This window comes from Calliphora vicina, chromosome 2 (assembly GCF_958450345.1).
Source record: "Calliphora vicina chromosome 2, idCalVici1.1, whole genome shotgun sequence".
Lineage (NCBI taxonomy): Eukaryota > Metazoa > Arthropoda > Insecta > Diptera > Calliphoridae > Calliphora > Calliphora vicina.
The window spans coordinates 65,107,396-65,130,177 of NC_088781.1; the positions used below are offsets into that span (position 1 = coordinate 65,107,396).

Sequence of the window (22,782 nt, forward strand, 5' to 3'; positions counted from 1 at the left end):
TGGAACAAAATGCAATATTCATAATTATGATCATGATTTTTTTCACTTGAGATTTCAAACACTGCAAATATTTACTAACATTTGGAAGTGTGCCATTTTAATTATGTTTATTTAAATTATATTTACCCCCATTATACTGATCCTTCGGATTCCTAATTGTAATCCAATTTCCATATGTATAGAACCTATGTACAATATATGTAAACGTTTATTAACTCAAAAATATGTAACACAAATTTGACATAAAAATCAAAAAAAAAATTATTTTAGCGGTTGATAATAGTTGTTTTTATATAAAATAATAAAATAATCACCCTAATCGTGGTTAGCGTAAACGTCATACGCCTACGACTGTTTCGTACTAGATTAAAGATAAAATGCAAACTGTTTCTTTAATCTAGTACGAAACTGTCGTAGGCGTATGACGTTTACGCCAACCACGATAAGGGGGAATAAAACCAATGTTGTGTGCTATTTTTCAAAATATAAGCATTTTTCAATTTAATAGCTTTTGAAAATCAATGCTGTTAGCAGAAGTCAAGTAGAAACGTAATGAATTTCTGTTTTTATTATATTATATCGGTTACGGTAATTGCACTTATTTCTACCGTTACGGTAGATTGAAGGTAATGATAAATTTTATTAATAACGGTAAACCAAAATTACCGTTATCTTTAAAGAAATCGTACAACTTGTTTTTACATTTAAAACGCATTTACATATTAAAAAACTATTTTTTTTTCAAGTTCTAGTATATTTAATAAAATATTTAACTGTTCTCTTACAATATAGAAACAAAAAATTAAATTAGTTCAACAGCAACAAAAACAAAAATACTCCATTTTAAACGCGTCAAAATAAAGTGTACATTTTAGGGAAATAATAAGAGAAAAACGTGTTTAGTATTTTATTTGACATCCTTTGGCTTTTAAAACAGTTTCAATCCTCCTTGGCATTGTGTCTGCCATTTTTGATGTCACCTTTGTTGGGATTTTGGACCAATCTTCCTGCAGGATTTACTTTACTCTCACAGATCTTCAATGGAATTAAGGTCCGGTAACTCTGGGGGGTGGTCCAATTGTTTCGGTGTATGATACAACAACAATTCTTGAACATGTTTAGAGGTATGCTTCATATCATTCTCCTGTTGTAAGTTCCAAGTTCGGTCTAGATTTTATTTTCTGACGATGGGTTTCAAGTTTTATTTTAGAATTTTTAGATTCTGTTCATCAAAATATCAATAAACATGAGTTTTCCCACGCCACTTGCCGCAATACACCCCCACATCATCACCGAACCACATTTTTTGGTCGAACTTTTGATTTTTGATTCTCCAAATTTTACTTCTTTTTTTACTTCCGAAACTCTCAAACTTGCTTTCGTCCGTAAACAGCACATTAATCCAAAACGATTTTTTTTTTGTTTTTTATACTTTTTTGCAAATTCTCGACATATTTCGTTTGGAAATGTGGGGTTTCCTCTTGGAACTCCACCATATAGACCATTTGCGTGTATCGCTCGACGAAATGTACTGGCACTAACTCTCACTCCAGACGAATCTGTTAATTCTTCGCATAATTTCAATTCACTTACTGTGGGTTCTTTCTTCACAGCTCTCATAATTGATCGTACTTCAAGGTTGTTAAGGAGTTTTGGTCTTCCGGCACATGGCTGATCTTCTAAACTTTCAATTTTTTTTTTTGTTTGTCTATAATTTTTTTACATTATTATGGCTTCCTCCTATTACAGAGATGATTTCACGTACCAATTTGCTTCATTTTTAAATTTTATGAGTTACTCTCTTGTTTCAATTGAAATTTGATTTCCCATTTTGAATTTAAAGTTCTCGTGATCAAACAAGAAAAGCTACAATCTTAAAATCTCATGAGACTAACAGCAAGAACCACAAGAAATAATAATATAGTCAAAAATATAGAATAACAATATATTTTTTTTATGTAACTAGAAAAATCTTTTTGCAATTCCAAATGTGTACACTTTTTTCTGACGCGTTAAAAATGGAGTTTTTTTTTATTTGTGTTACTGTTTTTGTTGCTGTTGAACTAATTTAGTTTTTTGTTTATATATTGTAAGAGAACAATTAGATGTTTTATTAAATATACTAGAACTGGAGAAAAAATTGTTTTCTTAATATGTAAATAAAACAATTTAAATGCAAAAACAAGTTGTACACTTTCTTTTGACGCTGACTGTATGTATTTTTATTTTATATCTTGTTAGATAGACTAGTTTGAGTAGTAGATAATTCAGCAATTTATAATTGCAATAACTACCACTTTTTACCATTTTCAACAGAGTTTGTACGATAGTCACAATTATATGTTTTATTGCGATTGTCGGAAGTGAACCTTACATGGGCCAATTTTAACCTGATAAAGATATTTAAAGGAGTTTTTAGTATTTGAGTGATATTCGAAATTGGACTAATATCATAAAATGTGGTACTGCGATTATTATATACATATATGGGGATCATTAGTTATCAATGTTACACACGGAATGACAAACTTATATACCCTCATTCACCACTTTTGGTGATGGAGGGTATAATAATCAGTTGATGATGTGACACTAGCTTGTTCAGTGTACCCTAGACTATTTCATGTTCAAACACACAATATATTTTTTACTCAATAAATACTCTTTAACAAATAAACTATGGATGACTAGAGTATAACATAATAAGAGAATATTATTAAATATGTATTTATGAAGTCCACAATAGTTATACACGCGGTCATCCCCAATTCAAATGAAAACAAATTATGATATACCAGAGACGGATAATGTCAGTCTGACGAGAGTCTTTGTTCGTATTAGACGTTAGTTTGTATTGTGTGTTTTTGTGAAGCAGTCATGTCAAACAAATTAGTGGAAATACCCATAAACAAATGGCCGACATTACGTGATTTGTATACAAAACGTAAAGATCGTGCATCTTGTTATAATTTTTTACAAACTCTAATCAATTGGAAAAACAAAGAACCCGAATTGCAGCTAAGCATTTATTCACTTAACGGCGATTGGGAGACGGATGGTACATTTGTTGCCAAGGTAAAATATTTAATCTACTAGATATCAAAATAGTGCGTTATCATTACGTTATAAAAATTTATACATTTTCCAGTTTTTATATCAAGTATTTTTTAACACATGTGGAGATAATCAAGAACGTTTGTTGAAGGCTTTGAATTGCTTGGATTCAGCGAAATCTTACACATTGGCTGGGTATCAAGATTTTGTGGTACCCACAGTAGAGCAACATTTTATTGACTCTGGTCTAGATAAGGAAGTATGTAAACCTACTTGTACGGTTTGGTATCATATAACCAAAGAACAGGCTAAACAATTTACAGTCGAGTAAGTAATGAACCTAACGAATGACTATTTATTAAAGAAAAGAACGAATACTTACATACATATCTACATAATAGTTTGTTATTTTTGCAAATGTGTGCTCAAATGTATATTTCCATTCGTAAAATGAATTTCGTATCTCATGAGACTGTTATTTATAAGAACGTGTGTAGTTGAAGCGAAAACACTCACATTTAAGAGAACTTTTTAAAATTCTAAGAGAGATACATACTTCTCTAATTATGAATTCTCTTATGCACACTACCTGAATGATGGGAGGTCAATTGGAATTGTCATTTCGTTTGTAATACAATTACATATTTTTTATGATCCTATAACATTTTAAGGCAATCAATAGAAGCACGAGCGAGTATAAGAACTTATACAAATTAAATTTTACATAAATAGATATAACGTTTGGCATTGAAAATAAGACAAAACAGAAAAGTTTTGAATTCATTACTTTTTATACCCACCAACAAAAATGTAACACATCCAAATATTGTTCGTAGAGCCACAAAAGTATACATATGTATTCTGGGTCTAGATATGTCCGTCCGTCCGTCTGTCTGTCGAAGGCACTATTGGGCCTAGAGAAAATGTCTTATATTCTATGTTGATCAAAAATGTTTGGTATTGAAAATGGAAACAGCAGAACCTGAGTTATGAACTAAAATGTAGGACAACCTACTTTGTGTATCGGTTCATATTTGATATTAAGTTCACTTCCGAAAATCACATAAATATTCATACTTCTCCTATAAATATCGACATCAAGTTGAAATTCGAAAAACACATGAACCGGTATAGAAAACAAGTAAGAAAGCTATATACGGCTATGCCGAAACCAAATTATACTTCAAAATAAAAGTTTTAAATATTTTTAGATAAACAATTTTTTTCCAAAATTGTTTTTTTTTTCATTTTTTGGAATTTTCGAATTGTTTTTTAAATTTTTTTTAATTTGAAAAATTTTTATCTTTGCAAAAACTCAATAATAAAAAGCATTTTTTTTTATTCCATGATTTTTTTAATTCAATCCCCTTTCCATTGATATGTAACTTTTTTTTTACTTGTCAAATTAATTAGGGAAACTTAACAACCACTTCCGAAAAACATAAAACTCTTGTAAATATCGTTATTGAGGTGAAATTCAATACCATTTTTCCTAAATATTCTTTGTTGATCATAAATGTTTGGTATTGAATACGGACAAAATCGGTCCAACCAAAACTAAATTAGAAAAATGTCCTTTCGATTTTTAAAAAAAAAAATTAAAACACAAAACCGGTAAAAGATTTTTATTCAAAATATATAAAAAACCTTGTTCGGACTTACCACTATATATATTTTGTTCCCGAATTTAGCAACTAATATAAAATTAACCAAAAATCGGTGCTCGTATTATGTTGGTAGTGGATACTCGTATATAAGATTCGGCACAGCCGAGTATAATAAGTACATACTATTATTTACTTGTTTAGTATTTATTTAGTTTTTTAGACTTTATTGTTTCAAAGAAAATAGAGATTATATTAAAATGTCCCTTGATGTCAGAAATTCCATATCATTCATAATTGTTCGTAAAAATAACAGCATATTTTCTTAATTCACTACAAAAAACTTAAAATTTAACATTTTTACAGTTCAAATATTTCACGATTCAGTAGTATAAAAATAAATTACATTAAAATCAATAATTAGGTTGTATTAAAATATATTTGAAAATTTACTTGTTATTTTAAAGCTCTATTTTGAATTCTACTCTAAAATCTTCTTATTATTATACTTATTTTGCAGTGCTCCCAGTAATGTACAATTTAAGCCCCTGGAAGAATGTCATGCCGAACATATAAACAGTGTTTGGCCCCACAGAGGTCCCGGTTCGATTGATTTTGTCAAGTTACTCATACGCCAAAATGACTCTGTTGGTTTATTTGATAACAACAATTTGGTGGCTTGGTGTCTAATGTAAGTGAATAACAAATCGTATTTCCCGGCTTAAATAAACTTTCTATGTCTATTTCTTTTATATTTTTTAGCCTTCCTTTGGGTGCTCTGGGTCTGTTGCAGGTTATGGATACGCATAAACGTAAAGGTTTCGGCAATTTGGCAGTACGTTACATGTCCAAACTATTGGCTGAAAAAGAAATTGAAGTCACTGCTCCAGTGGTTATTGATAATGTGGCTTCCCGTGCCATGTTTGAGAAACTAGGTTTTAAAGTTATCGATAAAGTGTATTGGGCTGACAAACCGGCAAATAAATAAAAAGCAATTGATAAAATATACATTATTTATTAATTTTTTAAGATAATTTTCAATATGGACGGATAGAAATGAAATAATATATGATGTGTGCGAGGTATTATTATTTAGAATATGAGATATTGTGTAAATGTCCGATAGGTACAATTTTCAATTGCTTTGCGGCTGAATTTGGTTGTGGAACCAAAAAGTAAATATATTCTGAGACGATCTAGTTCTGGTTTTTGGATAAAAAATAACTGGTCTGTATAAAATTTTGACTGGATATCGATAGTTTTTAAATATACATATATGTACGTTGTGCTTTTCAGAAGAGCTATTACCAATTATAAGCCGATCTTCAAAAGATTCGGTACAGCATTTTTTATAAAATCGAGGACTAGTTATATTGAATTTCAACCTGATATATTTATTTATAAAAGATTTATGAATATTTAAGCGATTGTTGGAAGTGGATCTTATGTGGGGGATATGGTCAAATATGAACCGAAATTCACAAAATGCAGTTGTATGATTATTGGATTCAAATTATTGATCGGTATACAATTTTAGTACGATGTCAATATATCGTTACCTTAATATATAAAGACACTAACTCGTGTTTTTTAAGTCTAGATTTTTTAGCTAAAACGAAAATCTGGGCTTACAAATATTTATAGAGGTTAATCTGCTTTTCGAAATATGTCATTATATGGGAGCTATGACCAATTACAGACAAATCTTCATAACATTCGGTTTAGTGATTTTCATATACTTATATGAAAAGAGTTTGTCCTTTTATTATACGAACAATTCGCATGGTGTTATCCAAAAAAAATTTATCCAGTGTAACAAAAAACGTGTGAAAATTATCAAAGATTGTCAATCGGTTAACCGAAAATCAACATTTTAAATTAACCGGTTCGCAAAAAACCGAGATTTCGAAGAAAAACCGGTTTTTCGGTTAACCAGTTTATAAACACTATCTGGAGGTGACTAGGTCCACTTAAGTGAGTCAAGTTTTACTTTCCACGCTTTTGCATTAGGTTCTCTTTTCGGATCATATACAAATTTTATATAGTCCCGAAGTAAATTTTTTCCTACAATAGAAAATATATAGGGATTTTTCGGGAAAAAACGTAAAAAATACGGCCATTTTTACACGTTCCAACTTTGGATGTGTGTAACTTTTTATAGGGACGACATAACTGTTAGCAAGTCATTTTTATAGTATTCGAAATTTTATCGCAAATATATTGATATTTTAAAAAAAAAAATTGCACATGCGTAGGCCCGACATATCTAAAAAACTAAAAAAATCTACCAAAATTATCCGTTGTAGATCTTCTCTAGGACTCTTTATATTTTAAATATCAGCTCATTCATATCAGCTCGGATCATAAATAGATTTTTTGTGATTTTTTTAAAAAAATGTGAGACCCAAGGTGTCGTGTAATTTTGCTAATTAAGCTTAAAGAGCTATATTTCCAACTTTGGTATCTTTGGTGACCCCCACTGCAATTTTCCGGCAAAAATATTTGAATCCTTAAATGTCCTTTTTGAAAGGACTTTTTTGATTTTCTCGATAAAAAGGGTCAAATTGACCCCTAAAGAGAGGAACTAGAGGGTTAAGATATTCAACAAAAATTCTGCCCATAAAATTCCATAATATTACTCTGACCATAAGAATTCTCTCAGATAATAACTTACAACATTTTTTTCAGTTAGTATAATGCTACCTTCGATAAAAAAAAGAAAACTTTGACCCTCTGTAAATAAAAATTCAGACCAGCTGGTCTATAAGTTTATTTTACAAATGATCTACTCAACATGCTCTTTCAGAATTATAGGGTCACTATTCTCTTCCAATCAAAAAGTTTAAATTTGTTGGACAGTGTAATTAACCGATGGTCATAAAATACACTAGTTTGATATCTGCATTTAACTGATTGATTTCTGTTAAATATTTTTATCGATGTTTTTGTGCGTTACTGAATTTTGGATGTCGGGCTTATATGGGAACTATGGGGTATAATCATAGTTCCCAATCATCAGAAATGTCTGTAATATCGATATTATGTATTTCTGCTGAGTCGATTTTTAAATTTTAACCTGAAAATATATTTAGCATAGATTTGTGAGTATTTAATTGATATTCCGAAGTGGAGCTATAGTCAAATATGGACCGAACCATCAAAATATTGACTTGTGATTTCATTTTACATAAAACTTAATTTTGTATGGATAGGCGACATTTCATGGAATTATCTGTAGTATATTTATAACAAAATAGCAAATTAATTGTGAAAAATTTAAAGTTTTTGTGGGGTTATCTTACTGTTGTCAATAACACAGCTTCATCTGGACTAATTATGCTGAATACCAAACTGTATAAACAATTATGTGTAAACTGAATTAATTTCAATTGTGTATTTTGGACGTGAAAGTGTTTTACACAGCTGTACAGACAAACGGATATAGCTTTATAGAATATTTATATTTTGTTGGGTCTCAGATCAATATTTCTGAGTATTACACACGGAATGACAAACTTATATATACACTACCTGGTTCAATGTACCCTAGACTATTTCATGTTAAAACACACAAAATACTCAATAAATACTGATATACCAGAAACGGATAATGTCAGTCTGATGATAGTCTTTGTTCGTATTAGACGTTAGTTTGTATTGTGTGTTTTTGTGAAGCAGTCATGTCAAACAAATTAGTGGAAATACCCATAAACAAATGGCCGACATTACGTGATTTGTATACAAAACGTAAAGATCGTGCATCTTCTTATAATTTGTTACAAACTCTAATCAATTGGAAAAACAAAGAGCCCGAATTGCAGCTAAGCATTTATTCACTTAACGGCGATTGGGAGGCGGATGGTACATTTGTTGCCAAGGTAAAATATTTAATATACTGCACAGATAAAACAGATTCGTTTAGAAACCAATTGAATTTTATCGGTTGCATGTACTATCACATTCGGTTGAAATTATTGAAATTCGATAGAACATAATGAATACATCAGTGACTATTGTGAATTATTTACTTTCAAATAAAATTTTACTTTTTATTATTTTTTAATTTTTTTTATTTAAAATCAAAAACGAAATACATACATACAAGGTGTATTCAATAAGGTGAAGTTACTAGCACAGCTGATTTATTGTTTGTTTATTTATATTGAGTTTGAAAGTGTCAAATAGTTGTTTACTCTTTGTGGTTGACATTTATAATATTTAAATTGAAAAAATAAAAAACGAAAAATTATTCAAATAAATTTATGAAAATCAATTAAATAAGTTGTGTATTTTGAATTTGCGAGTATTTTACATATACAGCTTAATGCTTAGAACTCCTTTCGCGAATTAGGTTGTGTATTTTGGACTTGTGAGTATTTTAAACAGACAGACAAAGCTAAATGCTGATTTTCATTACAAACTCCTTACAAGAATTAGTTTGTATATTTTGGACTTGCTACAGTTTTACACAAACAGATGGACACTGTTAAATGGATAGTTAAAAAGTTATATTGTAATCACTAAGCTTTTTATTCACGTTCGACGCATTTATAAAAAATTACCAGTAATTTATTTATTTATTTATTTTTTTAATTTTTCTGTTTTGACATTCTCAATCTCTTGACAAATAAAAAATATTGTCTTTGTTGTGTTTGTTGCCGAGACGCTCTCACCTGATTAATACGCCTTGCATACATATTTACAAACTTATGAAATACAATAAATAAAAATTATAGATAATGAAAAAATGTATACCCTCCATGCACTTATGATACATAAAAATACATATATTTGCAAAAAAAAATCATCATTATACTTGTATCCTTTTTCAATATCACTTATTTTGAAAATTTTGACAAATGTGCTGGGAATTAATTTAGCAATGAAACCGCTACAAAATAACTTCAAAATGTGTATGCTAATACACATGTTATCTTCCCGGTTCCAAAATGCATAAATAATATCTCTGAAATTAACTAAAAGTGATCTTTATTAGAACATGACAAGTTAATTAATATTTCTTACCGTTATTGAGATTCTTCTTTTGTGAATTTGTTTGGCACCACAACGGCTAACAGGATGAGGTACTATTTCCTTTCTTTGCGAATACAGGTGAATACCTTAAGACAATTCACCAAATAATTTAATTTTGAACAATTCGATAATCTCGATAAATATGGTCGGTTTTTATTTTACTTTATAATATATTAGCGGTATTTATGATGAAGAGCTCTTGGCCTGGTAAAAGTATAAGAGCAATTTAGTGACTCAAAATGTTACACATTGTGAACGTATGTACCTTTAAAATTTGCTGTCGATAAATTTTATTCTCGAAACATAGATTGCATTTGTAATGCACTTTTCGATTTCTTTCTTCGGATTTGTCCACATTATTTTGTATTCTATTTTTATACCCTTCAGCTTCGTGAGAAGGGTATATATAAGTTTGTCATTCCGTTTGTAATTTCTACATTTTTCATTTTTTCCGACCCTATAAAGTATATATATTCTGGATCCTTATAGATAGCGGAGTCGATTAAGCCATGTCCGTCTGTCTGTCTGTCCGTCTGTCTGTTGAAATCAATTTTCTGAAGGCCCCAGATATCTCCGGGATCCAAATCTTCAACAATTCTGTCAGACATACTTTCGAGAATTTTGCTATTTAAAATCAGCAAAATCCGTCCATAAATAACGGAGATATGAGCAAAAACCCGAGACAACCTCTGAAAATTTCATCAAAAAACACAATGTATTGCATGCTTTGACAAAAAAACAACAAAACGTATGCTTGGATGTGCATTAGGGTGGCCCTTAATAAACGAAAGTTGGATTTTGGCCATTCTCACCCCCCAGTTTGGTGAACATTAGTAAAAAAATCATCCTGAAAAAATTTTAGGTAAATCGGTTGGGGTTAAGACGTGCCGCAAGCCCTCTGAAGTTTTGAGATCCATTTACAAGGGGAAAAATGCATTTTTTCAGTTTTTGTAAAAATTTTGCCATTAAAAAATTACTTTTGTAATTTAATTTAAAAGAATCGAAATATGTACGTAATTGTCGTTCTAATGAGACATAAAAACAGAAATTGGTAAAAAATTGTTAAAGTTATTAAAAATTCGCCAGGCCATTAACGTGTCTCAGGCCACTAGAACAAGAAATGTAGGAACAAAATTAACATATTTTGATAAATATTAAAATAAAAGCTAATTTTTACTTAAAATATGTCCATATATACTTGTATATGAGGTTTTGTCTTCGTAGGATACCGTTAACCTATTCGCAGGTATGAACAAAAAAATAAAATTTTTTTAACGGCAGTTTCAAAACTCCATTTTCAAATTTTTAAAAATTTTGTTAAACAAATTTCAGAATTTTTTGATCATCTCATTGGGATTTATTAAGAATATAATAGGGAATAAAAATGTGAAAAAATTATGAAAATATCTCTTATAGTTTTTCCGTACCTGCGATTTAAATTCTGAAATTTTCGAGAAAAACCAATTATTTGGCAATTTTTAGGCCAATGAGCTCTATTTCCTTAATCTTATGAATTTTAAGCCAAACTTATTCAGAATATTATAGTCCAGATAATTCTAAATATACTCTGAAACTTTTTTTAATCCTTAATCCTTAAATATCCTTTTTGAAAGGACTTTTTTGATTTTCTCGATAAAAAGGGTCAAATTGACCCCTAAAGAGAGGAACTAGAGGGTTAAGATATTCCACAAAAATGATGCCCATAAAATTCCATAATATTACTCTGACCATAAGAATTCTCTCAGATAATAACTTACAACATTTTTTTCAGTTAGTATAATGCTACCTTCGATCAAAAAGATAAAACTTTGACCCACTGTAAACAAAAATTCAGACCAGCTGGTCTATAAGTTTATGCTACAAATGATCTACTCAACATGCTCTTTCAGAATTATAGGGTCACTATTCTCTTCCAATCAAAAAATTTCAATTTGTTGGACAGTGTAATTAACCGATAGTCATAAAATACACCAGTTTGATATCTGCATTTAACTGATTGATTTCTGTTAAATATATTTATCGATGTTTTTGTGCGTTATTGAATTTTTCGGATGTCGGGCTTATATGGGAACTATGGGGTATAATCATAGTTCCCAATCGTCAGAAATATCTGTAATATCGATATTATGTATTTATGCTGAGTCGATTTTTAAATTTTAACCTGAAAATATATTTTGAATAGATTTGTGAGTATTTAATTGATATTCCGAAGTGGAGCTATAGTCAAATATGGACCGAACCATCAAAATATTGACTTGTGATTTAATTTTACATAAAACATAATTTTGTATGGATAGGCGACATTTCATGGAATTATCTGTAGTATATTTATAACAAAATAGCAAATTAATTGTGAAAAATTTAAAGTTTTTGTGGGCTTATCTTACTGTTGTCAATAACACAGCTTCATCTGGACTAATTATGCTGAATACCAAACTGTATAAACAATTATGTGTAAACTGAATTAATTTCAATTGTGTATTTTGGACGTGAAAGTGTTTTACACAGCTGTACAGACAAACGGATATAGCTTTATAGAATATTTATATTTTGTTGGGTCTCAGATCAATATTTCTGAGTATTACACACGGAATGACAAACTTATATATACACTACCTGGTTCAATGTACCCTAGACTATTTCATGTTAAAACACACAAAATACTCAATAAATACTGATATACCAGAAACGGATAATGTCAGTCTGATGATAGTCTTTGTTCGTATTAGACGTTAGTTTGTATTGTGTGTTTTTGTGAAGCAGTCATGTCAAACAAATTAGTGGAAATACCCATAAACAAATGGCCGACATTACGTGATTTGTATACAAAACGTAAAGATCGTGCATCTTCTTATAATTTGTTACAAACTCTAATCAATTGGAAAAACAAAGAGCCCGAATTGCAGCTAAGCATTTATTCACTTAACGGCGATTGGGAGGCGGATGGTACATTTGTTGCCAAGGTAAAATATTTAATATACTGCACAGATAAAACAGATTCGTTTAGAAACCAATTGAATTTTATCGGTTGCATGTACTATCACATTCGGTTGAAATTATTGAAATTCGATAGAACATAATGAATACATCAGTGACTATTGTGAATTATTTACTTTCAAATAAAATTTTACTTTTTATTATTTTTTAATTTTTTTTATTTAAAATCAAAAACGAAATACATACATACAAGGTGTATTCAATAAGGTGAAGTTACTAGCACAGCTGATTTATTGTTTGTTTATTTATATTGAGTTTGAAAGTGTCAAATAGTTGTTTACTCTTTGTGGTTGACATTTATAATATTTAAATTGAAAAAATAAAAAACGAAAAATTATTCAAATAAATTTATGAAAATCAATTAAATAAGTTGTGTATTTTGAATTTGCGAGTATTTTACATATACAGCTTAATGCTTAGAACTCCTTTCGCGAATTAGGTTGTGTATTTTGGACTTGTGAGTATTTTAAACAGACAGACAAAGCTAAATGCTGATTTTCATTACAAACTCCTTACAAGAATTAGTTTGTATATTTTGGACTTGCTACAGTTTTACACAAACAGATGGACACTGTTAAATGGATAGTTAAAAAGTTATATTGTAATCACTAAGCTTTTTATTCACGTTCGACGCATTTATAAAAAATTACCAGTAATTTATTTATTTATTTATTTTTTTAATTTTTCTGTTTTGACATTCTCAATCTCTTGACAAATAAAAAATATTGTCTTTGTTGTGTTTGTTGCCGAGACGCTCTCACCTGATTAATACGCCTTGCATACATATTTACAAACTTATGAAATACAATAAATAAAAATTATAGATAATGAAAAAATGTATACCCTCCATGCACTTATGATACATAAAAATACATATATTTGCAAAAAAAAATCATCATTATACTTGTATCCTTTTTCAATATCACTTATTTTGAAAATTTTGACAAATGTGCTGGGAATTAATTTAGCAATGAAACCGCTACAAAATAACTTCAAAATGTGTATGCTAATACACATGTTATCTTCCCGGTTCCAAAATGCATAAATAATATCTCTGAAATTAACTAAAAGTGATCTTTATTAGAACATGACAAGTTAATTAATATTTCTTACCGTTATTGAGATTCTTCTTTTGTGAATTTGTTTGGCACCACAACGGCTAACAGGATGAGGTACTATTTCCTTTCTTTGCGAATACAGGTGAATACCTTAAGACAATTCACCAAATAATTTAATTTTGAACAATTCGATAATCTCGATAAATATGGTCGGTTTTTATTTTACTTTATAATATATTAGCGGTATTTATGATGAAGAGCTCTTGGCCTGGTAAAAGTATAAGAGCAATTTAGTGACTCAAAATGTTACACATTGTGAACGTATGTACCTTTAAAATTTGCTGTCGATAAATTTTATTCTCGAAACATAGATTGCATTTGTAATGCACTTTTCGATTTCTTTCTTCGGATTTGTCCACATTATTTTGTATTCTATTTTTATACCCTTCAGCTTCGTGAGAAGGGTATATATAAGTTTGTCATTCCGTTTGTAATTTCTACATTTTTCATTTTTTCCGACCCTATAAAGTATATATATTCTGGATCCTTATAGATAGCGGAGTCGATTAAGCCATGTCCGTCTGTCTGTCTGTCCGTCTGTCTGTTGAAATCAATTTTCTGAAGGCCCCAGATATCTCCGGGATCCAAATCTTCAACAATTCTGTCAGACATACTTTCGAGAATTTTGCTATTTAAAATCAGCAAAATCCGTCCATAAATAACGGAGATATGAGCAAAAACCCGAGACAACCTCTGAAAATTTCATCAAAAAACACAATGTATTGCATGCTTTGACAAAAAAACAACAAAACGTATGCTTGGATGTGCATTAGGGTGGCCCTTAATAAACGAAAGTTGGATTTTGGCCATTCTCACCCCCCAGTTTGGTGAACATTAGTAAAAAAATCATCCTGAAAAAATTTTAGGTAAATCGGTTGGGGTTAAGACGTGCCGCAAGCCCTCTGAAGTTTTGAGATCCATTTACAAGGGGAAAAATGCATTTTTTCAGTTTTTGTAAAAATTTTGCCATTAAAAAATTACTTTTGTAATTTAATTTAAAAGAATCGAAATATGTACGTAATTGTCGTTCTAATGAGACATAAAAACAGAAATTGGTAAAAAATTGTTAAAGTTATTAAAAATTCGCCAGGCCATTAACGTGTCTCAGGCCACTAGAACAAGAAATGTAGGAACAAAATTAACATATTTTGATAAATATTAAAATAAAAGCTAATTTTTACTTAAAATATGTCCATATATACTTGTATATGAGGTTTTGTCTTCGTAGGATACCGTTAACCTATTCGCAGGTATGAACAAAAAAATAAAATTTTTTTAACGGCAGTTTCAAAACTCCATTTTCAAATTTTTAAAAATTTTGTTAAACAAATTTCAGAATTTTTTGATCATCTCATTGGGATTTATTAAGAATATAATAGGGAATAAAAATGTGAAAAAATTATGAAAATATCTCTTATAGTTTTTCCGTACCTGCGATTTAAATTCTGAAATTTTCGAGAAAAACCAATTATTTGGCAATTTTTAGGCCAATGAGCTCTATTTCCTTAATCTTATGAATTTTAAGCCAAACTTATTCAGAATATTATAGTCCAGATAATTCTAAATATACTCTGAAACTTTTTTTAATCCTTAATCCTTAAATATCCTTTTTGAAAGGACTTTTTTGATTTTCTCGATAAAAAGGGTCAAATTGACCCCTAAAGAGAGGAACTAGAGGGTTAAGATATTCCACAAAAATGATGCCCATAAAATTCCATAATATTACTCTGACCATAAGAATTCTCTCAGATAATAACTTACAACATTTTTTTCAGTTAGTATAATGCTACCTTCGATCAAAAAGATAAAACTTTGACCCACTGTAAACAAAAATTCAGACCAGCTGGTCTATAAGTTTATGCTACAAATGATCTACTCAACATGCTCTTTCAGAATTATAGGGTCACTATTCTCTTCCAATCAAAAAATTTCAATTTGTTGGACAGTGTAATTAACCGATAGTCATAAAATACACCAGTTTGATATCTGCATTTAACTGATTGATTTCTGTTAAATATATTTATCGATGTTTTTGTGCGTTATTGAATTTTTCGGATGTCGGGCTTATATGGGAACTATGGGGTATAATCATAGTTCCCAATCGTCAGAAATATCTGTAATATCGATATTATGTATTTATGCTGAGTCGATTTTTAAATTTTAACCTGAAAATATATTTTGAATAGATTTGTGAGTATTTAATTGATATTCCGAAGTGGAGCTATAGTCAAATATGGACCGAACCATCAAAATATTGACTTGTGATTTAATTTTACATAAAACATAATTTTGTATGGATAGGCGACATTTCATGGAATTATCTGTAGTATATTTATAACAAAATAGCAAATTAATTGTGAAAAATTTAAAGTTTTTGTGGGCTTATCTTACTGTTGTCAATAACACAGCTTCATCTGGACTAATTATGCTGAATACCAAACTGTATAAACAATTATGTGTAAACTGAATTAATTTCAATTGTGTATTTTGGACGTGAAAGTGTTTTACACAGCTGTACAGACAAACGGATATAGCTTTATAGAATATTTATATTTTGTTGGGTCTCAGATCAATATTTCTGAGTATTACACATGGAATGACAAACTTATATATATACACAAATGGCCGTGCATCTTCTTATAATTTGTTACAAACTCTAATCAATTGGAAAAACAAAGAGCCCGAATTGCAGCTAAGCATTTATTCACTTAACGGCGATTGGGAGGCGGATGGTACATTTGTTGCCAAGGTAAAATATTTAATATACTGCACAGATAAAACAGATTCGTTTAGAAACCAATAGAATTTTATCGGTTGAAATTCGATAGAACATAATGAATACATCAGTGACTATTGTGAATTATTTACTTTCAAATAAAATTTTACTTTTTATTTTTTAATTTTTTTTATTTAAAATCAAAAACGAAATACTTACATATGTATTTACAAACTTATGAAATACAATAAATAAAAATTATAGATAATGAAAAAATGTATACCCTCCATGCACTTATGATACACAAAAATACATATATTTGCAAAAAAAAATCATCTATTATACTTGTTATCCTTTTTCAATATCACTTATTTTGAAAATTTTGACAAATGTGCTGGGAATTAATTTAACAATGAAACCGCTACAAAATAACTTCAAAATGTGTATGCTAATACACATGTTATCTTCCCGGTTCCAAAATGCATAAATAATATCTCTGAAATTAACTAAAAGTGATCTTTATTAGAACATGACAAGTTAATTAATATTTCTTACCAGTTATTTAATTTTATTTGACCTTTTAAATTTATTTTAATATAATAATTATGTATTTATGCTTAAGGTCTTTTTTATAAAAATATTTAATTTTTATTTCAATATTTCGCTACATCAATGTGTAGCATCTTCAGGAAAAAATGTTGTTTAAAAAAGTATATGAACATTTTTAAACATACAAACAAAAATATTAAAGTTAGTTTTTTAAATGAATATAACATAACAAACAAAAATATTGTATTTATAATTAGTTGTGTTATTTCTTATGTACTAGATGTCTGTAAATTTGAGCTACATTCTCGGTATCTGCTTTAAAGTTAATTCTTTGTGTTGTTGGTATATTAATTATTTGTAACATTTCTAACATATAACGACGTTTATAGTTATTTTCTGTATTTAATACTGATACATTTTCAAAGTTTGGATAGTGATTAAATTTTGCACAATGAGAAGATAAAGCAGTTTTTTGTGAATTATTGTCTCTGTATTTTTGGTCAGATTTATGTCCAGCTATTCTTGTTTTTAGTTTATTTTTCGTTGTACCTACATAAACTTTATTACAATTTTCTTTTGTGAATTTGTTTGGCACCACAACGGCTAACAGGATGAGGTACTATTTCCTTTCTTTGCGAATACAGGTGAATACCTTAAGACAATTCACCAAATAATTTAATTTTGAACAATTCGATAATCTCGATAAATATGGTCGGTTTTTATTTTACTTCATAATATATTAGCGGTATTTATGATGAAGAGCTCTTGGCCTGGTAAAAGTGTAAAAGAGCAATTTAGTGACTCAAAATGTTACACATTGTGAACGTATGTACCTTTAAAATTTGCTGTCGATAAATTTTATTCTCGAAACATAGATTGCATTTGTAATGCACTTTTCGATTTATTTCTTCGGATTTGTCCACATTATTTTGTATTCTATTTTTTTCTATAAAATTTATTTAGAAATACCTAATATTGAATTTATTTCCAAAACAAAAATAAAATGTCATGAAATATCAAAAACAAAATAACCTCAAATATGTAGTTTAGAAAGCAAAAGTGTAAAAGAGCAGGTTTTTGCTAAACTGCTATTTTGCTACTTTGCTACTTTGCTAGAGAAAGTACTCTACATTGTGAATACCGCTATTAAGATTTCAAGTTTTTTAAATTTTATTTTTTTATTAACTTTTATTCAAAAATTGCAAAGATTGAACACCGAATATACTGGTATTGCAACCGAACTTGTAATTTTTTTAGAAACAATAGCGGTATTCACTGTTATGTGCGAATGGTATTGCATCATTGCAAATGCAAAATTGTAAAGGTTTTTGTGTGTATTTTGTTATTGGATTACGATAAAATTTTGTATTTGCAATGATGCTAGACCATTCGCACTTAACAGTGAATACCGCTAATGTATGGTTGTAATCACCATTATATATTAATAAACGCTTTATATGTATAATAAATTCAATTCGGTACTCTTTTTCAAATTATTGAATTTAATTTGAATTATACATAAATTGGTTTTTTTGACTGTGTTTTTCTTTTAACTGTTGTTAACATAGAAAATCGGTTGTATTTGTATTTTTTTAACATTTACAATAAAAAATTTATTATTATTATTAAATGTTCGTTATTGCAACCGTTTCCCAATCATTACGTTATAATAACTTATATATTTTGCAGTTTTTATATCAAGTATTTTTTAACACATGTGGAGATAATCCAGAACGTTTGTTGAAAGCTTTGAATTGCTTGGATGCAGCGAAATCTTACACATTGGCTGGGTATCAAGATTTTGTGGTACCCGCAGTAGAGCAACATTTTATGGACTCTGGTCTAGATAAGGAAGTGTGTAAACCAATATGTACGGTTTGGTATCATATAACAAGAGAGCAGGCTAAACAATTTACAATCCAGTAAGTAATGAACCTAACTAATGATAACACAGTGGAACAGTGCAAAAAACACACGATCATGACAGTATACGTTCGACTCTACTACCAAAGTGTAGTAAAACCCTAAACTCAGTTGTTCATTATGGTGACCAATTTTTTTTTATGGTCCCCCAAAGATTCTGAAAATCAGTGGGCCCTCAAAAAATGGTGTCATCAATTTTTGGCCAAAAGCTAATTCAGACTTGGTGATACCGTTTAACTTTATATGGCAATAATAAGAGTCCGCCAAACAAATTTTGTTAACATTTTTTCCCAACAAACAACTTTTTCGTGCACTTTTTTTAAAAAAAAAAATATACTTATATCTGTAGGTTATCTCTTTTAGTTCATGAGATATTTAGGTTTAATTTTTTTTTAAATTTAGCTCGATCTTTTTTTTTTGTATTTTATATATAGGAAGGTCGAAATTTGTTTTTTATATATGACGTATATTTGCGATAAATTCTAAAGAAAATAAAACAAACCTGATAACAATTATTTCGTCCCTATAAAAAGTTACACGCATCCAAAGTTGAGACTTTTTTTATACATATATTTCAACTTTGTATGCGTGTGTTTTTTCCCAAAAAAGTCCCCATATTTTTTCTTTTATATAAAACTAATTTTCTTCAAGACTATATAAATTTTTTTATGATCTGGAAAGAGAACTTAATGCAAAAACGTATAAAGTAAAGTTTGACTCACTTATGCGGACATTGAGCCCCCCCAGCTCTATCCAAACTTGGCCAATTTTGAAACAAAATTTTAGCTTTGAATAAAAAATTCTAAAAACGCAAAGCTCCGATCCTCAAAATCTCTTCATATTTATATAGCACTATATGTTGTTTATATACATACAAAACGTTTTTACTATCACATTTTAGGAATTTTGGTGTTTGAAAACAAAGAATGGCAACAATAGTAATGCAATTGACTTAAGAACATTTAGATCTATATTACTTCCAAATTTTATAGTGATATCTGTAACCGCTTAAATTTTACATTAATTAAAAGTTTATATTTTTCTTGATGGAAAATCACCATATTAAAATCTTTTTAGTTTTTAAGATAAATGACTTCCGAAAAAACACAAAATTAATTCATTTCACTAAAATGTCAATTTTCAAGTCATAATGTTTCCACTGATATCAAAAACTTATATAAAAGCTTATATTTACACTTCAGAAGCTCCACAAACCTTGCCCACTTTCAAAATGTTTTTCATATCTTGCATCAAGTCGGTCTTGCGTGATCAAGATTGGGTAACGTGATGTGCCCGGATCATACTGATTATTATTTGCCCATTCTTCGTTACAGATCTATACACTCGAACATACTTTTTTAACAACAAATCATTGTTTTAGCGTAAAAAATTGTAAAAAACGAAAATTTTTGAGGTACAAAGTGATCTTTGCGAGCTATTTAGAGTGCATAGATGTGTTCAGATTTCATCGACATGTTCACAAGAGTTATTCAGATTTACCGTAGTTACAACTTTGCCAAATAATATTAGTGAAAAATTAGGAGTACCTGGAAGTTATTCTAAAAAAAAGTAAAAAAAAATGTGTCTTCCTATATTTTTTTCAAAAAAAGTGCACGAAAAATTTTTTGGTCAAAAAAAATTTTAACAAGATTTGTTTGGCGGACTCTTAGCTATATTATTGCCATATAAAGTTAAGCGGTATCACCAAGTCTAAATTAGCTCTTGGCCAAAAACTGATGACACAATTTTTTGAGTGCCCACTGATTTTCAGAATTTTTGGGGCCCATACAAAAACAAAATTGGTCACCAAACTGGACAAACTGAGTAGAGGGTTTTATTACCCTTTGGTAGTAGAATCGAACATATACTGTCATGATCGTGTGTTTTTCCAAAAGACTTCATTTGTTGCATAGTGTAATTTATTAACGAAAAGAACGAATATTTACATCCATACATACATATCGTTACCTTAATATAAAAAGGCCCTAACTCGTGTTTTTTTAAGTTGAGATTTTTTGGCAAATATGATATATGAGCGGACCATTTATCAAAATAAACGAAAGTCTGTACTTTAAAAAAAACACGAGTTAGGAGCCCTAACTTAGGGGTAACGATATCTACACAACAGTTTGTAATTTTTGCAAATGTGTGCTCAAAAAGCAGCATTGACTATTTGATTATTTATAATCAAAACTGATTATTTTTATTCTGATGTCTATTTATCAGGGACAGAAAATAATGATTATTATTGCAATTTAAAACAAAAAAAATCATATACTAGAAACAAGACCACCATAGATTTGAGATACATACCAATTTCATTGTCAGCAGATGTACTATCAGAAATCTACTATTATTTATTTATTTTTCATTTTGGTTACTTTTTTTAAAACATTTTGTTATAGACAGATTTTTCAATATTTAAATATACGACCCTAATGAGATCGTATATTTAAGCCCAATATAAGGGTAGACTAATGGTGATGTACTCTGAAAATAAAATGTTTCGATATAGATCAAAAATAGGGCAAAAATCGTGGTTGTTCAGGTTTTTACTTAATTCTCAGCCATTTGTGGGCCGATTTTCTCGATTTTAATTAGCAACCGAGCCGGGAGAATTCCCGATATATTGTTGTATCAATCATGTTTGTAAGTTATTTGGGGGCTACGGATTTCAACATACAGACATGGCTATATCGACTTTGCTATCTATAACGATCCAGAATATATATACTTTGTGGGGTCGCAAATGAAAAATGTAGAAATTACAAACGGAATGATAAACTTATATAGTATACCCTTGCCACTCATGGTGAAGTTGATGTCCCTTCATGTCAGAAATTCTATATCATTCATAAATGTTCGTAAAAAATAACAGCATATTTTCAGTAGTTTAAAATTAAGTTATATTAAAATCAATTATTAGTTAGGTTGTACTAAAATATATTTGGAAATTTTCTTATTATTTTAAAGCTCTATTTTGAATTCTACTATAAAATATACTTATTATTACACTTCTTTTGCAGTGCTCCCAGTAATGTACAATTAAAGCCACTGGAAGAATGTCATGCTGAACATATAAATAGTTTTTGGCCCTTCAGAGCTCCCGGTTCGATTGATTTTGTTAAGTCACTCATACGTCAAAATGACTCTGTTGGTTTATTTGATAACAACAATTTGGTGGCTTGGTGTTTAATGTAAATGAATAATAAATAAATCGTAATTCCCTGCTTAAATAAAATTTATATGTCTATTTTTTTTTATATATTTTAGTCATCTTTTGGGTTCTCTGGGACTGTTGCAGGTTATGGATACGCACAAACGTAAAGGTTTCGGCAATTTGATAGTACGTTACATGTCCAAACTATTGGCTGAAAATGAAATTGAAGTCACTGCTCCAGTGGTTATTGATAATGTGGCTTCTCGTGCCATGTTTGAGAAACTTGGTTTTAAAGTTATCGAAAAAGTGTATTGGGCTGACATAATTGCAAATAAATGAATAGCAATTGATAAAAGATACATTATTTATTTATTTTTTAAGATCATTTCCAATAAGGGCGGATAGAAATGAAATAACTCATGATGTGTGCGAGGTATTATTATTTAAAAGCCCCATGTTCTACATATATAGAATATGAGATATCGTGCAAATGTCCGAGAGGTACAATTTTCAATTGCTTTGCTGCTGAATTTGGTTGTTGAAACAAAAAGTTTTTATATTCAGGCACCTTATAAAATTCTAAGACGATTTAGTTATGTGTGTCCGTCTGTCCCTCCCTCTGTTGAA

At 29.4% G+C, this 22,782-nt stretch overlaps 2 protein-coding genes across 2 annotated transcripts; both read left to right on the top strand.

The window, feature by feature from the left end:
* The first annotated feature begins 2,829 nt into the window (after positions 1 to 2,829).
* LOC135951321 (uncharacterized) lies at positions 2,830 to 5,655 on the top strand. The gene is made up of 4 exons (XM_065500955.1): positions 2,830 to 3,075; positions 3,149 to 3,381; positions 5,179 to 5,349; positions 5,421 to 5,655. Exons 1-4 carry the CDS (start codon positions 2,878 to 2,880, stop codon positions 5,644 to 5,646), a joined length of 828 nt encoding a protein of 275 aa, XP_065357027.1. The 5' UTR covers positions 2,830 to 2,877; the 3' UTR covers positions 5,647 to 5,655.
* A 6,802-nt stretch (positions 5,656 to 12,457) lies between these two features.
* LOC135950512 (uncharacterized) lies at positions 12,458 to 22,494 on the top strand. Its single transcript, XM_065500048.1, has 4 exons — positions 12,458 to 12,655; positions 18,762 to 18,994; positions 22,022 to 22,192; positions 22,269 to 22,494. Exons 1-4 carry the CDS (start codon positions 12,458 to 12,460, stop codon positions 22,492 to 22,494), a joined length of 828 nt encoding a protein of 275 aa, XP_065356120.1.
* Positions 22,495 to 22,782: the final 288 nt, after the last annotated feature.